Source organism: Chiroxiphia lanceolata, chromosome 19 (assembly GCF_009829145.1).
Source record: "Chiroxiphia lanceolata isolate bChiLan1 chromosome 19, bChiLan1.pri, whole genome shotgun sequence".
In the NCBI taxonomy this organism is placed as follows: domain Eukaryota; kingdom Metazoa; phylum Chordata; class Aves; order Passeriformes; family Pipridae; genus Chiroxiphia; species Chiroxiphia lanceolata.
The window spans coordinates 7,748,576-7,768,338 of NC_045655.1; the positions used below are offsets into that span (position 1 = coordinate 7,748,576).

Sequence of the window (19,763 nt, forward strand, 5' to 3'; positions counted from 1 at the left end):
TAAATTTCAGGGCAATCTCAATTAGATTTTGGAGCAAGTAAAAGGGTCAGCCTGAGGGTCTGTAACCCCATCAATAATGGAGCTTGTGTTCTAATATGAAATTAATTCAGCACATCCTGTTTTATGTGGATAATTTAACAGAGCAGCTTTCGACTTTTCTGAGACTGAAGGCCAAAGTCTCAATAAGTCATTTAAAACATTTTCAAAAAATTGAGATGTAGTAATTTTTCAGCTTACCTGACTCACAACTACTTTTTGTGCCAAAACCTTGAGATAGAATCATTTCACTCCTTTTTAAGCCCTGCACTATATAAAGCCTGTACTGGTTTAATTATTTTCTTTTTTTAAAGAGCAGCTATGAATTGTTGGCTGTGACTGATAAGCAGGGCAGCAGGAAACACGCTGTGTCTTTGTAGCTTCCAAGTGTGCTTACTACTATAAAAACCAGCTTGATGCAGACTTAAACCCAAGCTGCTGGTGCAGACTCTTAGCAGGAAAGCCCTCAGAGGAAGGGATGTGCAAGAAGAAAAGCAGAGTTGATTGAAACAAGGAGGTCTGAAATTAAATGCAATGTTTCTAGTCTTTGTTACAAAACCAGGAGATGTGTCTGACCTTATTCTTCTCCCTCTGGCCAGCTGCTTGGATAGATTTTTATTTTTTTTCCTGTGCAATCATCTTGAAATTTTTCAGGAAGGTTTTGCTTGTGTCTGTAGGATATTGTAGGTTAGATAAAAATTCCATCTCTGTTTCAAGTACGCTTCAAATAAATTTAAAACTTGAAACAGTTTGATCTCTCATTAACTTTCTGTATTAACTCTGTTGCTAAATTCTTCTAGTTGCTCTCATCTTGGCCTTTCAGTGTTTCTGCAGAACTAAAACCAGGGGTAAAGCATAAGCACTGTAAATTTTCTTTTGCCAAGGGGAAAACAAGCGTCTGCCCCTGTGGTCCATCTCTAGGGTAGAACTAGAAGAGCTCTCACTTTCTTAAGTGCAGTTTAAAGGTGCCACTATAAGTGGATTTTTGCCAGTCTGGTCACTAAGACCATCCCTGCTGCCCCTGCAGCCTCTTGCAACTTCAGCTCCCGTTCTGTTCTCTTTCTTAGAGATCCTCATACCGTTTCCCTCACTGTAGAATTTTTCAGCATTGCACCAAATTACAGGACTAACACCTCTCAAACAGGGTTTGTTTCTCCAGTCTGTGTCAGGAGATGAGAGTCAGAAATAAAAGGTCACTTGCTGTGCCACAGGGAAAAAGTGGTGACATGAATCAGTCTCCACCTCCTTTCAAGTTTGTGGGATTTTCCCCTCCTGCATCTTCCTGGCCTCGTACTCTTTAAGTGTGTAGGGAATAAAAACAGGTGACCAACACAGTGCAAACATTCCAAAGGAAACACACAGTAATCAAGATCTGAAAAACAGCTGTGCACAGTAAATAAATCTTCCACTGGATTTGACTTCCAGCAGGAATCTGTGAAAGGACATGTCACTGTAAGCACACACTTATTTTTGCACAGCAGATTTGTTCCTTCCTGGAGCAGACCTGCTAGTCAGCAGCAGCAGCTGTTGTCATCACAAAGTTCTAAACAAATACAGTATTAGATCAACCTAAAAGAATTTTAGTTCCTTTTGATGTTTCTGTTTAGGGGGCAGTTGTTCTTTTACCACGTAAAGCTTGCACAGAGAAACAGAACAAATAAGGTTTTTTGTTTTTTTTTTCATTTAACAATCTAAGTTACTGAATCATTTAAGGAGATGTCTAAACTCAGTGAGTTTTAATAACAGGTAAGTAGGTTATTTATGTCTTTTAGAAACAATGGATATTTAAGAAAAGCACCTAATGATATAACAACCTTTTTTCTGTGTTCAGCAGGCTCTATTTCAATGCACAAGCATGATATTAAACTTCTGAGATCAATCTAGTTAGTTTTCTTAATGCTGTAGGAAGAGAGTGAGAGACAGTCATGGTTGTCCACATTTTTATATTTTATAGGAGCAGATCCTTCAGTCTGCTGCCCTCACCTCATGTCTGGGTGAGGGGGCAGGCCTGGGGGGATGTATCTGGACAACCACAACCCTTCCAGTTCCCCACTGAGCCGCCTCAAAAGGTGATTGTTCTTCCTCAGTGTGTGATGTCACCACTATTTGGGTACTCAAATTTCACGGCCAGTGGTCACCTTCATGAATAAAATTCCCTGAGAGTGGCCTGGCCTGTGCTTGCCAAGGCAGGAATGCTGCCAGCCTGGCTGCCTTCTCCGAGCTGGCACAGGCAGCAGGTTAGTGATGGCGTGAGTGAAGCTGCTGTTACCTCCCAGCTGAGGGTTATGGGCTCTGACAGCGTTTGCTGATGGCCACTGAACCATGAGCCATGTTCTAAAAGTACTTATCACTTTACCCTCTGACTGCCAAAGCGATTCATGAGCAGTTTTGTGAGGGAAAATAAAAAAAAAAAAAAAAAAAAGATGTGAGCGGGGCAAAGGAGGACACGTGAAATTTTGGAGGGGAAAAAAACAGTATTAGGCAATGCTAACTCATCAAAATAGGCCATGAAATAGGCCATAAAAGAGATGAAACAGTAAGAGAGGCATCGTAGTGGAAATAACTACAGCACCATCGATGTCAGTCTGGTATATACTTTTTGCTCACTCCCTGATTTGAAAGCAATTTTTGACATTTGGGCTCCATTAGAACACTTCTGGCCAAGAGATCACTGTATAGTTTCACAAGTATTATTGAAGACTTGCTGTGAGGTATCTCATTATTTCAGATGAGTAAATTGCATCATAGAGAAGTGATTTTTTTTTCATATTCTTTTTCCCTGAGACCACAGCAAGCAGCTTTCAAGCCAGAAGGGGAGATCCCAAGAGTCCTGCCTCCTTTATCCTGGTTTCATAACTGTACTGCACTGTCTCTGGTTTAACAAAGTCCTGGTAAGTAATTTTGGTGCATTAAATATAATTTCTGATGAGAAGGTAGATGTGTCTATGCTTGGAGGTACTCCCTGTGCATTCAAAGAGAAGGAGGAGGTGCTGCACAATAGGATTATATTTGTTCATGTTTTGCCAATCAGCCTAAAATGCTCTTTAGTAGTAAGCGACTGTTGTTCTTACCTTGATAAGGTATGTAGAGAAATATTTGGAAAATCATTGGTAATGCTGAAAGTTTGAATAGTTTTCCATGTTATCAAGCTCTTGGATATCCCATGATTTCATGTGATGCTTCATCCTGAGGGAAAGCTGTGATTTCTCAGGATAATCCAAAGACAATTCCATCCTCAGAGCAGGAACTTGTGAGTGTCTGAACTGTAACTCCTATGAGGTGCAGCAGTGCTTCCCACAGCTATAGAAGCATGTATTGACTAGAAATAATACATTTTACATAAGACACACATTAAACAAAACATTTTTATTTGGGGACATGTAGAGAGTAACAAATGACTGTTTATTTATAGAAGTTTGCTGGGAAATATCATGGTCTTAATCAAAGTGAATCCCTGATACGTTTCCTTTTAAAAACCAAAGGGCTAAGCACTAAGATTTTCTAGGTAAAAATATAAAATCAGTCATTCTGTGGAATGTATATTTATAATCAGGTTTTAGAAATATAGAAAGAACTGAAAAAAAATTACGGGGGAATAAAGATTGACTCAATTGATAGCTAAATATTAACTGTGTTCATAAGAAGGAGGGAAATTACAAAGGGCTTGGCAAACTGAGTTGTCCAAACTGACTGACTGACTGAATCAAGAAGTTAAATATCCCTGGGCAAAGCAAACTATGTACCAGAAAGGTCATTACTGTTTCTCATAGGGTTTAGCTCTTTCACTCTGCAATTGAGCTGGGTTTTTAAATACAGTTTTGTATGCAGATGTAAAGGTCTTGTTCCCTGTTAAACAGAGAGGCTTTGAAACCAATTCCCTCTACCAGGTATTAATGAGTACAAGCAGGTTATCAGGATGTTACTGGTAGCAGCTTTACTGTGTGGTGTTGTGTGTGAAGGCCACACTGGCCACACCAGTGGTTAAAGATCAGAGGTTTAATTAGCCATATTTTACTGGGCTTGGCTTTAGGCCTCAGAAGTAAAAGGACTGAAAGAAGAGCAATGGAAAGATTACTGGTTTTTGTCTTCCATGGAGCAGTCTCAGGACTGCAGCCTTCCAGGATGCTGTGAGCTGCTTCCGTGCCACTGCACCTGTTACCATTGTGCTGCTCTTTCAGGTTGTGGCAGTAGAATTAATTTCCTTTATTATATCTGTATTCCATCGGCACAGGATTTACTAAAGAACTAGAACTGGTGTGAAACACTGAGAAACCAGTGATCACCTTACTGGTGTTTAGGTAAACACATGTGTATTCAAAAGTCCCTGGTAATATTGCACAATATTGGGTATTTTCTCAATTGATTTGAGCAACGGGAATAATAAGAGTGTAACTGCAGCTCAAGTGCCCTGTTCACAAGATGATGGTGCACTGTTAACCGAATCAAAGCTAAGACTAAGCAGCACTTGAAGCTTATTACCATTCAAGTGAGACCAGTTAAAAGCAAGCACCAATTTGGAGCTGGTGACCTTGAGCTGTGGGTGTTGCTTTATCAGATGCAGCTGAAAACGGATTTGTCTCAGCTGAGGGGAAGCACGAACTCTCAGTAAAGAAATTATAAGTAACAAGGCAGTGCATGTGAGGTTCTGTCTTGCTCTCAGCCTCTGTTCCCCACGAAGTCAGAAAATTGATGGTAAGTGCACAACATCTTATCGTCCATGGGTGGTTAGAGAATTCCAAATTGAAAGGAGCTGAGGTTATTCTTGCCTAGCAGGCTCAGTACTAACTATATTCCAGTCCATTTGTGTACAGCAATGGAAAACATCATTTACCTGGGATGTCAGGGACGACATTGCCTTTCATTAACCTTAAACAAAATTACCAGGTAGGTTTATGTACTATCAATTTTTGTGCATATACAGAGGTGCAGAATTAAGAGGGTGGAAATCCCTCAAACCTTGCTAGGAGAAACCTGCTAAGAGCTTATAGCAGGTATTTATTTTATGTTTTAAAATTTCAATAGACTCCAGTTAATCTGTCCTCTGGTAATCCACAGAATAGTGATTGAGCCAGACACTTAGCTGGTGTAATGTAGTGAAGCTCTTCTGAAAGCAGCAGTCAGGCTGCTGCTCTAAGATATAAGAGGCTTAGGCTCAATTCCCTAATTTCCCACAGATCTCTTGTGTAACTTTGGCCAAATTCCTTATATCTAGATAAAAATAAGGGTTTACAGTCATCGTACAAAGTTTGAACCCTGACAACGCTCAGACTTCCTACGTGATGAGCAGGACAGCAAGGCTCAATAAATGGAATGCAGAATTAAAAACACAGTGGCCACACACTAAGGAGGCACCCTCAGCATCCTCATGTAATTTCTGTGTGCTTTAGGGCAACAATTCTATGAAAGAAGGCATAACCCTCCATATTTCCAATGGGAGTCCTCTGGTGCTGCTGCCATCAACAACAAAGTCCCCAGTTTCTTACTGCTCCCGAAGGCAGATGGGAATGAGGGGCCTATTCAGTCATGACAAAAGACTTTGTGGGCAGGCATGGAAGGAAAATTTTCCAGTTTCCACAGCTGAGAGCATGTTTCAAACCTCAGATCTCTGGAACTGGGCATCAAAAGAGGGACTTCGGACAAATTAACAACTCTAACATTAAATCTTTCTATAATTGGTTCAGAGCCTCAATATGGAATTGGAAGGTAAATGGATTAAGGAGTATAAAGCATTCAGTTGCTCTAGCAATGAGGAACATATAAGCAGCTAAAATTGATGGATGCTGTCATTTCTAATTGCTGAGAGCTTGAACACCAGGGTGCATTACAAGGGGGTATGGTGGGAATGTTTGAGCTCTTCAGAGGTAATAGTCTGATCTCTGATCCATGCAGGTAGAGCTGTCTGGGGGGCTGTTGGGTGGAGATGTGCCAGGCTCTAAAGGTCTGCCCTGCACACAAGACTGCAGAATAGGCACTTTCACAGCAGTGATGCAAATACTGGATGTAGCTGCTCTCCAAGCAAGTGGTCAAGTGAGCCGTGATGTCTGTGCCTTTTGTGTGGCTTTGTGGTTCAATTCATGATGGAGGAAATTGTTATTGTGGACCTAGTTCTGGGAATAAGTGGATGGAAGACATTTTAGGGAACAATTCTGTAATAAGAGAGGATTGTGATTCTCCTAAGCTGAGAGGCCAAAAGTGTAGTTCAGCTCTGCATTTCACCTCTCTTTTTGGGCACAGCTGTGTGTCCAGTTTAGGAGTCTTTCTGCTCACAAGGTCTGAATTAGGGAGTGCACTTAAATGTCATTGCAAGGAAAAATATATGTCTTGAATTAGTAAAAAAAGATGGAAGAAATTTCTTGCTTATTTTCAGAACTGACCATGTTAGGAAGGAGCAACAGACTTCATGTAAGAGTCTAGTATGGGAAGACCTCTGACATACTGATCATGGTGGAAAAAGCAATTTTTGGAGGCTCTTCCTCACAGCTGTCTTGACAACAAACAAATAAGATAATTTTGATACTCTTCTGCACTAAATATGTCAGTAAAAAATCCCTCCATTGCTGACATTGGTGCATTATTATTTGTGGTGAAAACTCCAGTACAGCCAAGCAGGAATTTCTAGTTTGCCTACAGGACTTGTGCTGCCTGTGCATCCAAAACTGTTCTCTACTTTTGGAAATACCAGAGGGATTCCTGCAGTGTGTGAACTGTACCTTTTAGACATAATGGTGATTGTTTCACACAACATTAAATTACTCGTAGCTGCATGGTCTCCTGAATGCCAGTGCTCCAGCTCCCTGGGTAAAATGTGCTGCACAGAAATGTTTGCCAAAAACAGCAGTGTGGAGATGCAGCCAAAGCAGCGAGTAGGTTTTGAAGTTTACAGCTGTTCTGAACAGAGATCCAGAGATTTTGACCTTAAGTTTCAGAAGAGTAACCAGCAATAATTTCACTCTGTTCCATCCTGGTACAGGGGATGTACTTTGTGCAATTTCTCTCCTTACTGAACTTCATGTCAGTGAGCTCAGGCTCCATGACAAGGCTCTGTACAACTCATTCTCTTTATGTTCATCCTGCAAAACCCAATGACCTGCAATGCAAAGTAAGAGTTTGAACTCTGTGATCAATGTGTGTGTTCCCCTGCTCCAGGTACTGGAGGCTCAGGATGGCCCACAGCTGACAGTGCCATAAATCTCCATTTAGGCCACAGTTATTACTCTGTGAGCACCAGCTGTGCAGAAGCCCCACAGGTCAGAGCCACATGCACTGATAGCACTCACACTGACCATGTCCAAGTGTGGTGGAAGTGAAAGAAATCTGAATAAATACTTTCTACTTAGGAGAAGGCTCAGTCCAAGCACCAGCAGACTTTGTTTCTGTGTCCAGATTAAGAAAATGGATGAATATTTGTTCCCTAAGAAACAGGGAGAGATGTTCTTCAAAGCTTTAATTGAGTTACAGCATTAAAATCTGCATTTATTTGTTTATTCTAATAATTGGTAGATATGTAGCTGATTCGTTCCGTTTAACAAGTTGCCAAATTTTTCTCTACATCCTGCACTCCAACAGTAGGAAAACCACTGCCTTTGAAATGGGGTCTTTTGGCAGGTCCCCATAACTCTGTCTCCACTAGTGGAAAGAGGTTTTGAGTTGGGTTTTTAACTTCCCAGCTCTGAGGCAATTAATGCATGATAAACCTACAGGTGGTGGGGATTTTTTCCAACAAAACACCACTGGTAAGCAAATACTGATATATCAAAATCAAAACTGTCCAAAATTCTGGTTCTGAAATTGTCAGTGTATCTGATTCTGCATTCTCAAAATGAAATCTAATGATTTTTTTGTCTTTGAATAATTTTTGGATACACTTGGACAAGAAGCATCATTTAAACTATCGTCTTGTTAAAGAAAAAAAACCAAAAACATTAGGGAAATCCTAACACTTTGGTTTTTATATGATACTAACACATGAAAACAATACAAAGTGGCTCATTTTGAGGGGAATTATACCATATATTGCATATGTATGTTACATTTTAAAAAACAAACAAACAAAGCACACAAACTCTGTAACATTTCCTTGCCTGGAAGAGAATCACCAAAACAGAGACAGAACCTGTATCCAAACAACTTTTTAATAACCAAGTGTCTACTGAAAGGGTGTTTTCTCAGCTCAGCTGAGACTGTGTGTCATCACAACAGATGAGACTCACTGAGACTTCAGATAAAGATTCCTGTGCAACAGCATAATTGATGGAGAGCTCAAAGTCATGGCACTGGCTTCTTGTTTTCCTTAAAATCCTGACCTTGGTAGCTTTTCAAACCCTGCCTGTGTTTACTGTAATGCATTTATTTGATTCAAGCATTTTCCTGAGCTGTTTTGTTAGGTGATTGAAATTATTAGTGAAATTATGACAACATTGGTTATCTAAGAGTTGAAAATTAGTCTTTTACTTCGTTATATATGCCCACTTTGAGTAACAATCACTGCAGAGTAACCAACTACTTCTATTGTTTACCTCTGCATCACGCAATTTATCTAAACTAACAACTTAAAAAAAGAGTGTTTTTTCTGTTTAGAGGAAAGAGGAGTAAAATGAACACATGTTTATAAGCTTCCTTAAAAGCCAGACAGAGCAAAATCTGTTGCTATTGTTATTTTTATGCTGAGAAGTCACCCTGCACTCCAGTGTAGGAACTGGTACCACATCCCCTGCTCACTGTAAAAGCCTCCACGAGTCATTTGTTTCATCATTTCTGAGCTTTTCTGCCAAGCACCTGCCTTTTAATTTGCTACAACCAACCTGAAACATCTGTCAATTTTTTTTCCCCATGAATTAATAATGCTGTAATTAAAATCCAGCAGAGAGCTCAGCTGAGGCTCCTGGTTAATTAGGACAGGAGAGAGCCATGTGAGCAGCATGGCACTACATGGCTTGGAGAAGGCTTGGATTTGAACCAGGGCTCTGTGGGTGACAAGTTCCTACCAGTCCATGAAGCTTTGGGACATTTGGTGCAGTAGCCAGTAGGTCGATTTGTGGGCAATCAATTATTGCTGAAATCATTTAATGAGGATGCAGTGCCTGAAAATCGTGTTCTTTAAATGTGTATTTTTAAAGGATCTGGTTTTAGTTATTGCCATTCTCCAAGCACTAAGAAAATGAGGAGAAACAGTGCTGAACTCAGCTCTTGCTGAGAGCTGCTTTGCTCTTCAAGTGGGAGTGTCACGAGGAGAAAAAATGACCTTCTTGGCAAAGGCCATACCTGCAGCTGATGTGCAAAGATTGGGGATTTGAGTTCCTTCCAGGATTGATTTCTACACTGATAATTGCAGTGGTGTCCAACTAATCAAGATTGTTCCTGGTACTGAAAATACCAGCTTGCTTCAGGTTTGATGCAGGTTGATTCCTGCAGCTTATGTTCTTATACCACCTACCTGAGACAGAAGGATTTGGAGGTTGGTTTATTGGTTTTTGTTTGTTTCTTTTTAAGCAGCAGACAAAAATGTTTGTAGTTCTATGCATTTCAGCCACTTATAGGTGAAAACATTAATCTGGAGATCTCATCACTCAACAAGTAATCTTTTAATGTTAAAAAGTGCACCAATTAATATCATAGATTTTTTCAAGCTTATTGACTGAAGGCAAAGAAATTTGTAATGCAGCTCAAAGTGAGGTATGAGACACTGTTATCATGAACTTCAGTGATTTGAAAACAAAATTAAAATAACTGGTAGCACACAGTGATGTGTACCAAATGCAGTCTGAATGTCCTGCTGTGTACCAGTGTCATGTAACTCAGAAGGCATTTCTGCTTTAATTGGACAAGTGTGTTTTACAACTGTCCAAATTCACAGAGGATGTCCTACAAAATAAACTTCTCTAGGTAGTCCCTAATGTACAGAGACATCCACAAAAATGCCACCTCTCTGACCCTCTCCTACCTTTTGAGAGCTTGACATTGCATTTACAAAGATTTTTTTAAAAATTATTTCAAATTACAAGAAATTATAAATTACATTGTAATGCTAAAGAGCTGCATCTGAACCGCAGTGTGTGTATGAGAAAACCCACAATGGCTGATAAGGAATTGCCTTTTCCTAAACCATCCTTAACTTCGAGTAGCTGCTGCATGAAAAATGAGGAGATTCCTTGACCAAGCTTGCCCTCTGCAGGCCTCTATCACCTCCCTCTGGCACTGCCAGATTTGTTCCCTTTTCTGCAGAGGCAAATTAAATGTGCTGCTAACATAACAGAGTTTGGATTATATACATATTTATTTTTTTATTCATAAAATAGTAATTACCTAAATAGATATTTGGGGACAGCTCTGTATTCTTAGTGAGACTGCATCCCAAACATCAATTTAATCTGCCCAAATAGCTCCTGATTAGGTTTGCTGTTATCTGGAGGCAATGAGTTAATGGAGATGCTGCAGAAGGGATTTGATTTAACCCTCAAGCTGTTTGTTCAAGCTGAGCTACCAGCAAAGACCATAACTGGCATCTGCTCTAATGAGGTAGAGTGAGAATCCTCTCGACTGTATCTCTGTTTTACTGGATAACAAGGAAGAATCACACTAAAATAGACTTCTGGTGAAGTTGGTGAGAGTAAATTCTGCCCTTGGGAGATGAAGGAGGGAATACTTTGGAACTCCTCTGATGAATAATGATCTTTTCAGAATCTCTCTCAGTTTTAAACTAAAACAAAAATCATCACCATGGTTTATTGTTTTCATATAACAAACAAAAGCAGATACAGAACAATAACATAAATCAAATTATGAAGATGACAGTTTGTTTAAATATTTCACTTAATGTGCTCTGTGTGCATGTGATTCTTTGAAAAGAGGACTGAGGAAGGTGAGGACTAAGGTAAAGGTGTGACTTTTTTAGAAACTAAAATAATTATATATAACTGAACTTTAAACCAGCCAAACTAGACTGAAAAAACTTCTGCATAGCTATAGCAATTACTTATATTTGTAGTTGACATAGCAACAACATCAAAATCTCTGGTGCAAATGAAATTACATTGACAAGCCTGTTTGTGTTGGTATAATACATGTTAGCTGAGCCAAGGCAGACATCAGCTCTGCCGCTCAACACTTTTATTTCAAAACACTTTGCAAAGAGAAATTATTTAGCCTCTTTCTTCTTTCTTTTTATAACATACCCCACGTGCTTGCAAAAGACAGAAAATGTCCCTTAATAGTAATAATTAAGTATAATATTGCATCTGCAATAATAGTAAAATTGCAAGGAGTGCAGTAGGACTCTTCTGGGACTCTTTGACCACCAGTTCATGAATACCAAGGACTCCAGGCAGGAACAGGCTGAAGAGCCAGGCAGGCTTGGTTCAAGCAGAACCTGAAGCCCACTAGGAGTTCACAGATCTAGACCAATAGCTGCTTTCAATGAGTGACTTTAATCAGTAAATTCCAATGAAAAAAAGGCTTCATCGGACTTTTTTTTCCCAGAGTAGCTCAATAAAATGTGCTCTTTGAAACAAGATCTGACTCACACTGCAGGTTTAACAAGAGCTAATTTAAACAGGCCCTTATTTCGGTATCGATGTTAAAGAGGAAATGGATAAAACATTTAAGTTGAGAGGATGTCTGTCAAAATTCTGTGAACAAGAATAAGTAAGCAAACTCCTCTTCTGACAGCTGATGTCTGGCTTATATCCAAATGACAAGACTGAGAGAAGGAAAATTGAGATGTGTTCATTAGAACAGTCTCAAATGGAGCCTCCCTGAGCTGAACACCCATTTATTATAGAACGAGTTAGAAAAAGACTGCTCCTACATTCATGGTATATGATCAATTTGCCAAATAGTTCTCGTAATAACTTTTTTTTCATAGATATACTTGTAGGTACACAAAAACCCACATTTTTCTCCAGCCTTTCTGTTAAAGCCATCCAGTAGATGGGGCCACGGAGTTGTACAACCCACGAAAGAAAGTGAGTTCATCCTAGGGAAACCTCTCATAATCAGTGCAAATAGAGCTTTGTTAATTCATTAAATTCTGATGTCAGGCAAATAATTTATTTGCTTATATCATGTCCTGACTGTAAGACTGATTAAGCTGTACTCAAATGCTAGTTAATGCAATTCTGTGTGTGTTTGATACTGAAATAATTACAACTCTCAGTCCACCAAAATTACAACTGAGGTTTTAATCTTCATTCATGCTGCATTTGTTCCCAAGTATTGTGCAGGTCTGAGGTACAGTCAGGCTTGTGATGAAGTGGCAGTGGAAGTCATTGATAGTAATTGTAGCAAGAAAGTCCCACGTGTGGAAATAACGTATGTGGAGAGAGGAACGCGTTAGTGGTTTCTGTATAAAGAAAGTTACGTTTTATGAATGTAACTTGCATGCACTGTGGGGGGTTTCCTCCCTGTTTGAGATCTGTGCTTCTGCTCCTGTTAAATCTGTGAATCAGAAAAGAACACAGGGTTTGAGAGAACCTGTTTGCAGGCTGCGGGAGCAGGGGTGGCGGTTCCGTACGGGGGATGCTGAGGTTTGGGGTGTGTCTGTACATGCGGTGCAGTGTCGCACAGCAGGAGGGGCTGTGAGGGAGTTTCTGAGCTTTGCCTCCTGAAATGCCAACTTTCCCGTGCATTCGGCCATAAAGTCCCCTTCGGGAGGTGGCTGAGGGGGGCTCACACGTTCAATCCCGACCACGGGGCAGGGCAGAAAGGACCTGGCTGTGTGACCCGGGCGGGTCAGGGGATGATTTGGGTCCGGGCCGGGGCTGCGGGGCTGCCCGTCAGTGCGGCCCCGCGTTAGCGCTGACCCCGAGCCCGGGGGGAGCCCTGTCCCGGAGTGAGCCCTGTCCTGGGGGGAGAGACCCCACCCCGGGGTCAGTCCTGTCCCGGGGGGAGCCGAGGTGGGAGGCCTTCCTCGGGGGGTGAGCCTTGTCCCGGGTGGGAGCTCATCCCCGGGGCTGAGCCCTGTCCCGGGTGGGGAGCCCAGCCTCGGGGGCTGAGCCCTGTCCCGGGTGGGGAGCCCAGCCTCGGGGGCTGAGCCCTGTCCCGGGTGGGGAGCCCAGCCTCGGGGGCTGAGCCCTGTCCCAGTACAGAGAGCCCAGCCCCTGGACCCGGTGGGTCCAGCCCCCCGGGGCAGTGCGGCCCCGCTCGTCCCGCCTGCGATCCGGGACCAGGGGCCGCGGCGGTACCTGGAGGCGGCCCCGCCCCAGTGCCAGGAAGGGAGAGACCGGCGGGGCGGGAGGGGAGGGAGCGGCCGGATCCGGCGGAGGGGACGGGACGGGGCTGCAGCCCCGCAGAGCCCGCGGGACGCTGCCGGCAGCCGGCCATGGCTTTCGGGAAGGCTCCGAAGGACCCGTTCGGCACCGCCGTCGGCAGCCTGGTCGGTGAGTACCGGGGGGGCTCCGCGCCCCGTCCCGCCCCGAGGGGAGCCGGGGCCGCCCCCTCTCCCCACCCGGCGGCTGAACGGAGGCTCCCCTTGGCCTTTCAGAGCGGGCGACGCTCGGATCGCTGCAGACCGAGGAGTGGGGGCAGTTCATGCACATCTGCGACCTGATCAACGCCACGGAGGAGGGGTGAGCGCGGCCGGGGGCGAGCGATCGACAGCGGCCGGTGCGCGGCAAGGAGGTGGCACCGGCGCTGCTCGAGGGCAAAGGGACATCGAGCAGGAGGTGTAGGGCGCTTGTGTGAAGCGACCCAGAACGAAATAGCAGCAGGGAGGTCGTACCTCTGGTTCGTAGAAAAAAGCTTTGCCCGTCTCCGAGCCGACAGAACTTGTAGGGATTAGACTCGTAGGCTCTTCCCCGTGGACACGCGCTGGAGGAAAGGCGGTAACAAATGTTTCTCACCCGAGTCTAATGTATTTTGTACAACCTGTACTCCTCATCGGGCTAAACGGGTACCCCTGCCCTCTGCAAAACCCACCTATAAAAAGGCTTTGGGCACTTAGGTGCCTACAACACTGTTTAAAACTCTCGGCTTTTAACCTGGAGTTCTCCACTATCCAGTTGCTCAGCTGTGTCACGGCAGGGGTGAAGAGATGGCTGGGTCCCTGTTCAGTGGGATCCATCCCATCAGGGTCTGTTCCCAGAGGCTCCCAGGACTGAGGTGGCCTCTTGCACATCCAGGTTTGCTCAGGCACTTGCTGCTCTGAGCTTCCTTGTTCTCACCTGTAAAAGGGGAAGAAGGAAATTCGTTCTCATGTAAGATCAGTTTTGCATTGCAAGAGCTCACTCCTAGCAGTGGCATATTTTAACGTCAGCTGAAGAGCTTTCTCCAGGAGAGTGAGATGGGCTTAGTTGCTGCACATGTATCTTTTTATTTTGTGTCAACTTTTCTTCCCTCTCATTTTTTTGGATCCCACACTCTCTCACCCGTGGCTCTTAGTGCTTGGAATGTCAGTAATAACTCCCTTCTGGTTATTGCCATAAGCAACAGCACGCTTTGACCCTCAGTGTTAGTTTTTATGTGAAGTTTCCATGCAACAGAGCTTTTCTTAATAAACTTATTTCCTCTTGTGCACAGCTTATGCTTACAGAGGAACTCCTTGTAACTTCCTCCTAGGCAGCTACTACTAGTCACAGTCTGTAACAGGATACTAGGAACAGCAGAACTGCTGTATCTAATTAAGTAAATGGTTATTTTAATGCAATATCCAGCTCCTGACCAGAGCATTTCCAGATGCTTCAGTGAGGGAAACAAGAAGCAGGAGTGAAATCATAGTACAGCTTTCTGCAAGGGAAAGTTTCCTTCTCCTCACTCATGCTCCCATCCATCCCTTGATGCTTTCCTGGTATGCCTGGGTATGGCATAGGATTAAGAAAAATAAGAAGTGTCTTCTTCTTTTTTCACATGAAGTATAACATTTCAAACTGAGAAATGCAGTGATGGTAAATACCCACTTAATTTTATTGGCTTTGAAATAATTTCAACAAACATTTCTTCTTTTTCTTATCGAAACATTGTGTTTGTGCCTATTGCTCCATCTTAGATTCTAGAGAGATCCTAAAGAGGCATTAGGACATCTTGTTTATGTTGACCATGATTGTTGGGCTGGCCCTAATAATTGTACACTATAGATAGTCCATATTAATGAGGCAAAACTGCTTCCCACGTGTGATAATCTCGATACCATCTTCCACCCTCTTCCTCCTACATAGATAGTTAAAAGATATGGGATGTATATATAGAAATCAAAATGGCTGGGTTGGAAATGACCCTATCTCTGGGCTGGAATGGGTTGTCCATCCATACATGGTAATTACTCAGATGAGTTAAATGCATCCTGCAATTATAAGATTGGAAGTTATCCATGACACCCCTGCTCCCGACAGCCCTCCCAGCAGAATATTTTTTAATTGCATCATACGTGAAAAATAGGTACCAGCCAACTCTTGATACAGCTGGCAATTGATATTCCCTTTCTTGGCAATAAAAGCTAGATAAGTAGTTCTGTTGTACAATAGTGGAAAAATATAATCGTGGAGCAGACTTTACAGAGGAGAACAACTTTGTTTCTCTGCACAGTCTCTGGAGTAATGCACGGTCTGCAGTTACAAACCTGATTCACTGCTCTGTTGCTCTAGCTCAGTGCTGAAGTGATTTGGCTGAAATCAATGGGGCAATTGCTCTCGTTTTGTGTGGGTGTAAACACAGGGATGAATTTGGTGCCGTATCTCAGGCCAATATTTTTGGGTCTTGGATGAAGTTATGAACTAGAAAAACAGCCCAATTTCACTGGTAACTTTTTCTCCTTAATTTCTTCTCGCAGGCCTAAAGATGCAGTTAAGGCACTAAAGAAAAAGCTTGCAAAAAACTGTAACCATAAGGAGATCAGGCTCACCCTGTCTGTAAGTACAGCTATGTTTACATTAATTAGACACTAAGGAGGCAAACATTCTAAACGATAAGGTGGCATGCAAATTATCCCTGACACAACTCTCCGGGATGATTTCAGTCTTTGTTGTTTGTGTGCACAGCACTGCCACAGTGCAGATCAGATGGTCTGCCAGCATTCCATGGAATCCTGGATGATGCAAATTCTGACATTTATTGTTGTGGGTTTGTTTGGTTGTGTTTTTTTTTTTAAATTTGTACTACATGGAAGTAGTATAGCTCTTATTTACTCTAGTGACTGTCCCTCTGTCAGTGCCCCACCTGTTTGTGAAAGACATGGAGGTTGGGTTATTACATAAAAGCTACATTTGACCATTCTATTACTCACCTTGTGGTACTGATCTTAGTTAAACTAAGCACAGCGTGCAGCATGGTGGAATGTGTGATAACTGCTTTGTAAAGATAAATGTTATCACATATAAATGAGAAACTTGCATGAAAAGGTAGCAACAGTGAGTTAAGCAAGGGAGCAAGAGACAGGGTAAACCATGTGAAATCCAGATGTTATGACTAAAGGTTGTAGTGACTGGAAAGATCCTCACTTGACATAATCTGGCTTCCAAAACCTGACAGTGTTTCTAAACTGCCCCAGTGTTTGAGGAGGTGTCATTTCAGTCAATTTAAGATTTACTGGAGTTTGTTTTCCACTACACTGATAATGTAGGCAGCAGCAGGAAGTTCTTAATGTTGTCATAAGTCCTGAGTTTCTGACTTGACTTGCTCTTGGCTAACAATAGTGCAACTGTGAGGAGAATCATATCATTTGTGTTTTAAGTTATTGGAGACTTTTGTCTTTCATTAATTGTCTAAAACTATTTTCACCATTTCCTTTTTTGAGGCTGTAGAGGCCTGTCTGCATCACACTGACTACCATTACTCATGGCTTTGGTATTTGTTGTGCAAAATCATTATCTACATCAACATGTGCTGAGAAGTGATTAAGGAAGATCAGTGATGGATAGTGTGGAATTGTAGGTCACTTAGCAATTGCCCAAGTGTCTCCTGGCAAGTTAGAGATGCAGATAAATGTGTTTAACATGTCAATTTATACCTGCAGCTGGTTCCATTTCCGCACTTCTTTCCTGGCTTCCTCCTCCACTGTCTCGTGAGTCACGTTTGTGTGTGTGTTTTCTGTGTTTGCATAACAGAAACACTGGGTTTCCACTGCACTTGCCATCCCTGTATCAGCTCTGCTTTCCTTCTCCTCCAGTCCTTGTGCACCAAGGTCCTACTCTGGGTATCTGACGCAGCCAGTTTTGATAACCCAGTGTTTAGGTTTGGGAGCCGTTCCTTGGGTATTTACAGTGCAGATATACCCAAGGTGACATTATAGCTCAGCTTTTGAGGACGTAAAAATGAGAGAAGGATCTTGTTTCAGGTGTATCCAAGGAAGAACTTTATCACTTTGACCTGGGAGCTCATTGCATTTGCTCACAGGAGGAGTGTGTACCAGGGTCAGATGGGATTGCAGTTCAACACTCTCAGTCTCTGCACCATCCCAGGCCCCTTTCTCCCTGTCTGTTCTCACCCACTCACATGTGCAAGTGTTATCTGTGCCTGTCAGGCAGTTGCATCCTTTTGGCCCAGCTTCTGTTTTCTCTCTGCAGGTTTCTCCTCCCTGTGTTCCTCAATGTTTTTTCCTTTTTTTTTTAATTTAAATAAGTTACAGCCTTTCCTTTAACTCTCTCTCTTTCTGCTTTAGTTCTTATGTAAGATCTTCCATCCTTTGCCTCTCCCTCTGCCCCTGACTTCTTTCCTTTTTGTTTTTTTTACCAGTACTGCCTCAGTTCAGCATCTGTGAAACCTTTCCTTTGATGACCCCACTGCTGGCCACGTGTGGCTTTTAACTTTGTTCCCAAATCACCCTTCCTGTGTGCTATATCTTCTATTTTTATCTTCTTAATTGCCTTTATGAAATTGTTCCTGTTTCCGATTTTGAAGTGTTTAGATTACAACAGCAAACCATTGCAAAGGGAAAAACAGAAATAATTTTCAATTTCTGAAACAGAAGCCTTTCCCTCCCTGTGCAACTCTCATCTCATAAAGTTGTTTTCCTCCCAGATTTTTCCAAAAATAAGGCCTGTATTTCCTGTAGTAAATGTGGTCCTCCAGCCTTTGGGATTCAACATTTTACCCACATTAGATAAAATTAAGAAGGATCTACAAATTGCATTTCTTTTGAAAGGTGCTTTGATCCACTTCTGTCTGCTCAAGCTTGAAATCCTAGAGTTTAATCTTTCTTATGAAGCTGCTTAAGGAGCACAGAATGAAGTGTGAGTGTCTTCATCAAAGCAGCACAACTGCACATGTTAGCCCTGATTCTGTTATTGAGACGTGTTAAATCTCAGCAGTGTCTTCCTTCTCCTGGCTCAAAGTGCCTATTTATTTATTTGCAGGAAGAAGGGTGAGTGCCAACTCAATAATGTGCTTGGTTTCATGTGCTCTGAGCTGCAGAATTTACCTGTGAAGTAATGTGAAAGGAGGTTTATGTGTGTCAGGCCATGAAGTTGCTCCATGCCCAGCCTTTGATAACACCGAGGCTTGGCAGTGGAGATTGTGCAATCAGAGGGAAGAGGATTAGAACTTTCAGGCTGGAATCCAACCAAGTGTGTGTGTGTGTTACTTGACTTTTTATTACTGATAGACTTTGGATACCTAAACTCTGTTTATGTGGTGAACACTGGGGTGCCTGTTCAGTTGTCACATTAAATCTCACATTAAATGTGTCCCTCTCTGTGCCTGTGTCCACACACACACTCTTACATTCAAAGCAGTGGGCAGAAATTTAAGACTATTGTTTCATTTCTGCATTACATTGTTGGGAAATGTTTTAAAGGGAGTCATTTTCCCAGTGAAATTGGGAATGCCCCATCCCTGGAAGTGTTCAAGACCAAGTTGTATGGGGCCCTTAGCAACCTGATCTAGTGAATGGTGTCTCTGCCCATGGAAAGGGGATTGGAACTAGTTGATCTTTAAGGTCCCTTCCAAGTGAAACCATTTTGATTGTATGATTGGCAAGATTTAAATTTTGGAGTTTTTTTCCCCTAAGAATATTTCTGCTTTTCCTTTCAATAGCCTGTAATTTTCTAGATGTACAAAAAATTTAGCATGGCAAATGTGGCCTTCAGATTTTACTTTGTTAAATTAACATGTCACAGAGCAGAGGATCTAAAAATCAAAACCATGAGAGCCCTCCAGCTCCTCAATCAAAACAGTCCTAGTCCATTTTATTATACTTTATGGTATACATGGCCAAAGAAGAAAAGGATGTTGAGTGGGACATTGAAATGTGAAATTTGAAAAACTGAAGACTTCTGAAAATGGAATATTTTTGAAATGCTGAATCTTGGTAAAGTGTGCATAGCCCCTGCACTGTAATTGGGGAATGGCAGCTGAAAGAGCTGCTCATACCGGTTTGTTTTAAGTGCTGGCCTTGGAAATAGCATCTTGCTGTTCAAAAACTCTTCTGGGGAGACATCAGTGTGTGTTCATACAGTGTAATCCTGGAGATGGATTAATGGCTTGTTCCCTTTGAGTCAGAAATGAGAAGAAGCAAACAGTTCACCTGTGTTTTCTTGTGTTGACCTTAGGTCTGAGAAGTGTCCATCACACACTGCACCCATTCCTTACAGCTCTATGGACCATTCCTGGCTGCTTTAGATGAGCAGCAAATCTTCTGGAATTCTGAGTGAGGTCTCTATAAAGAATGTAGTTGACTTTCTGCTATACTTACTAACTTCTCCCTTTTTTTTTGTTTCTGCTTTACAGTTTGGCTTTACCTCTCTATAGATGCCTTTTACCACATTAGTTCTGTGATTCTGATTCCAACCAGAAGGCTGGGATTA

The 19,763-nt window shown here is 42.3% G+C and overlaps 1 protein-coding gene across 3 annotated transcripts in view; it reads left to right on the forward strand.

Moving 5' to 3' along the window:
- Window positions 1-2,580: 2,580 nt before the first annotated feature.
- The window catches only part of TOM1L1 (target of myb1 like 1 membrane trafficking protein), a 33,845-nt gene continuing 16,662 nt past the window's right edge, over window positions 2,581-19,763 (forward strand). The window contains exons 1-3 of one of the 3 annotated variants that reach the window (XM_032707032.1): window positions 2,581-2,624; window positions 2,821-2,927; window positions 15,794-15,872. Coding sequence is in view for 2 of the 3 variants with exons in the window: in XM_032707030.1 (XP_032562921.1) it covers window positions 13,352-13,409; window positions 13,514-13,598; window positions 15,794-15,872 (222 nt within the window). In the remaining variant the exon portion in view is untranslated. Of the gene's footprint in view, window positions 2,625-2,820; window positions 2,928-11,972; window positions 11,997-13,316; window positions 13,410-13,513; window positions 13,599-15,793; window positions 15,873-19,763 lie in introns of those variants that run through there. The other 2 variants (XM_032707031.1, XM_032707030.1) reach the window with 2 other exon arrangements.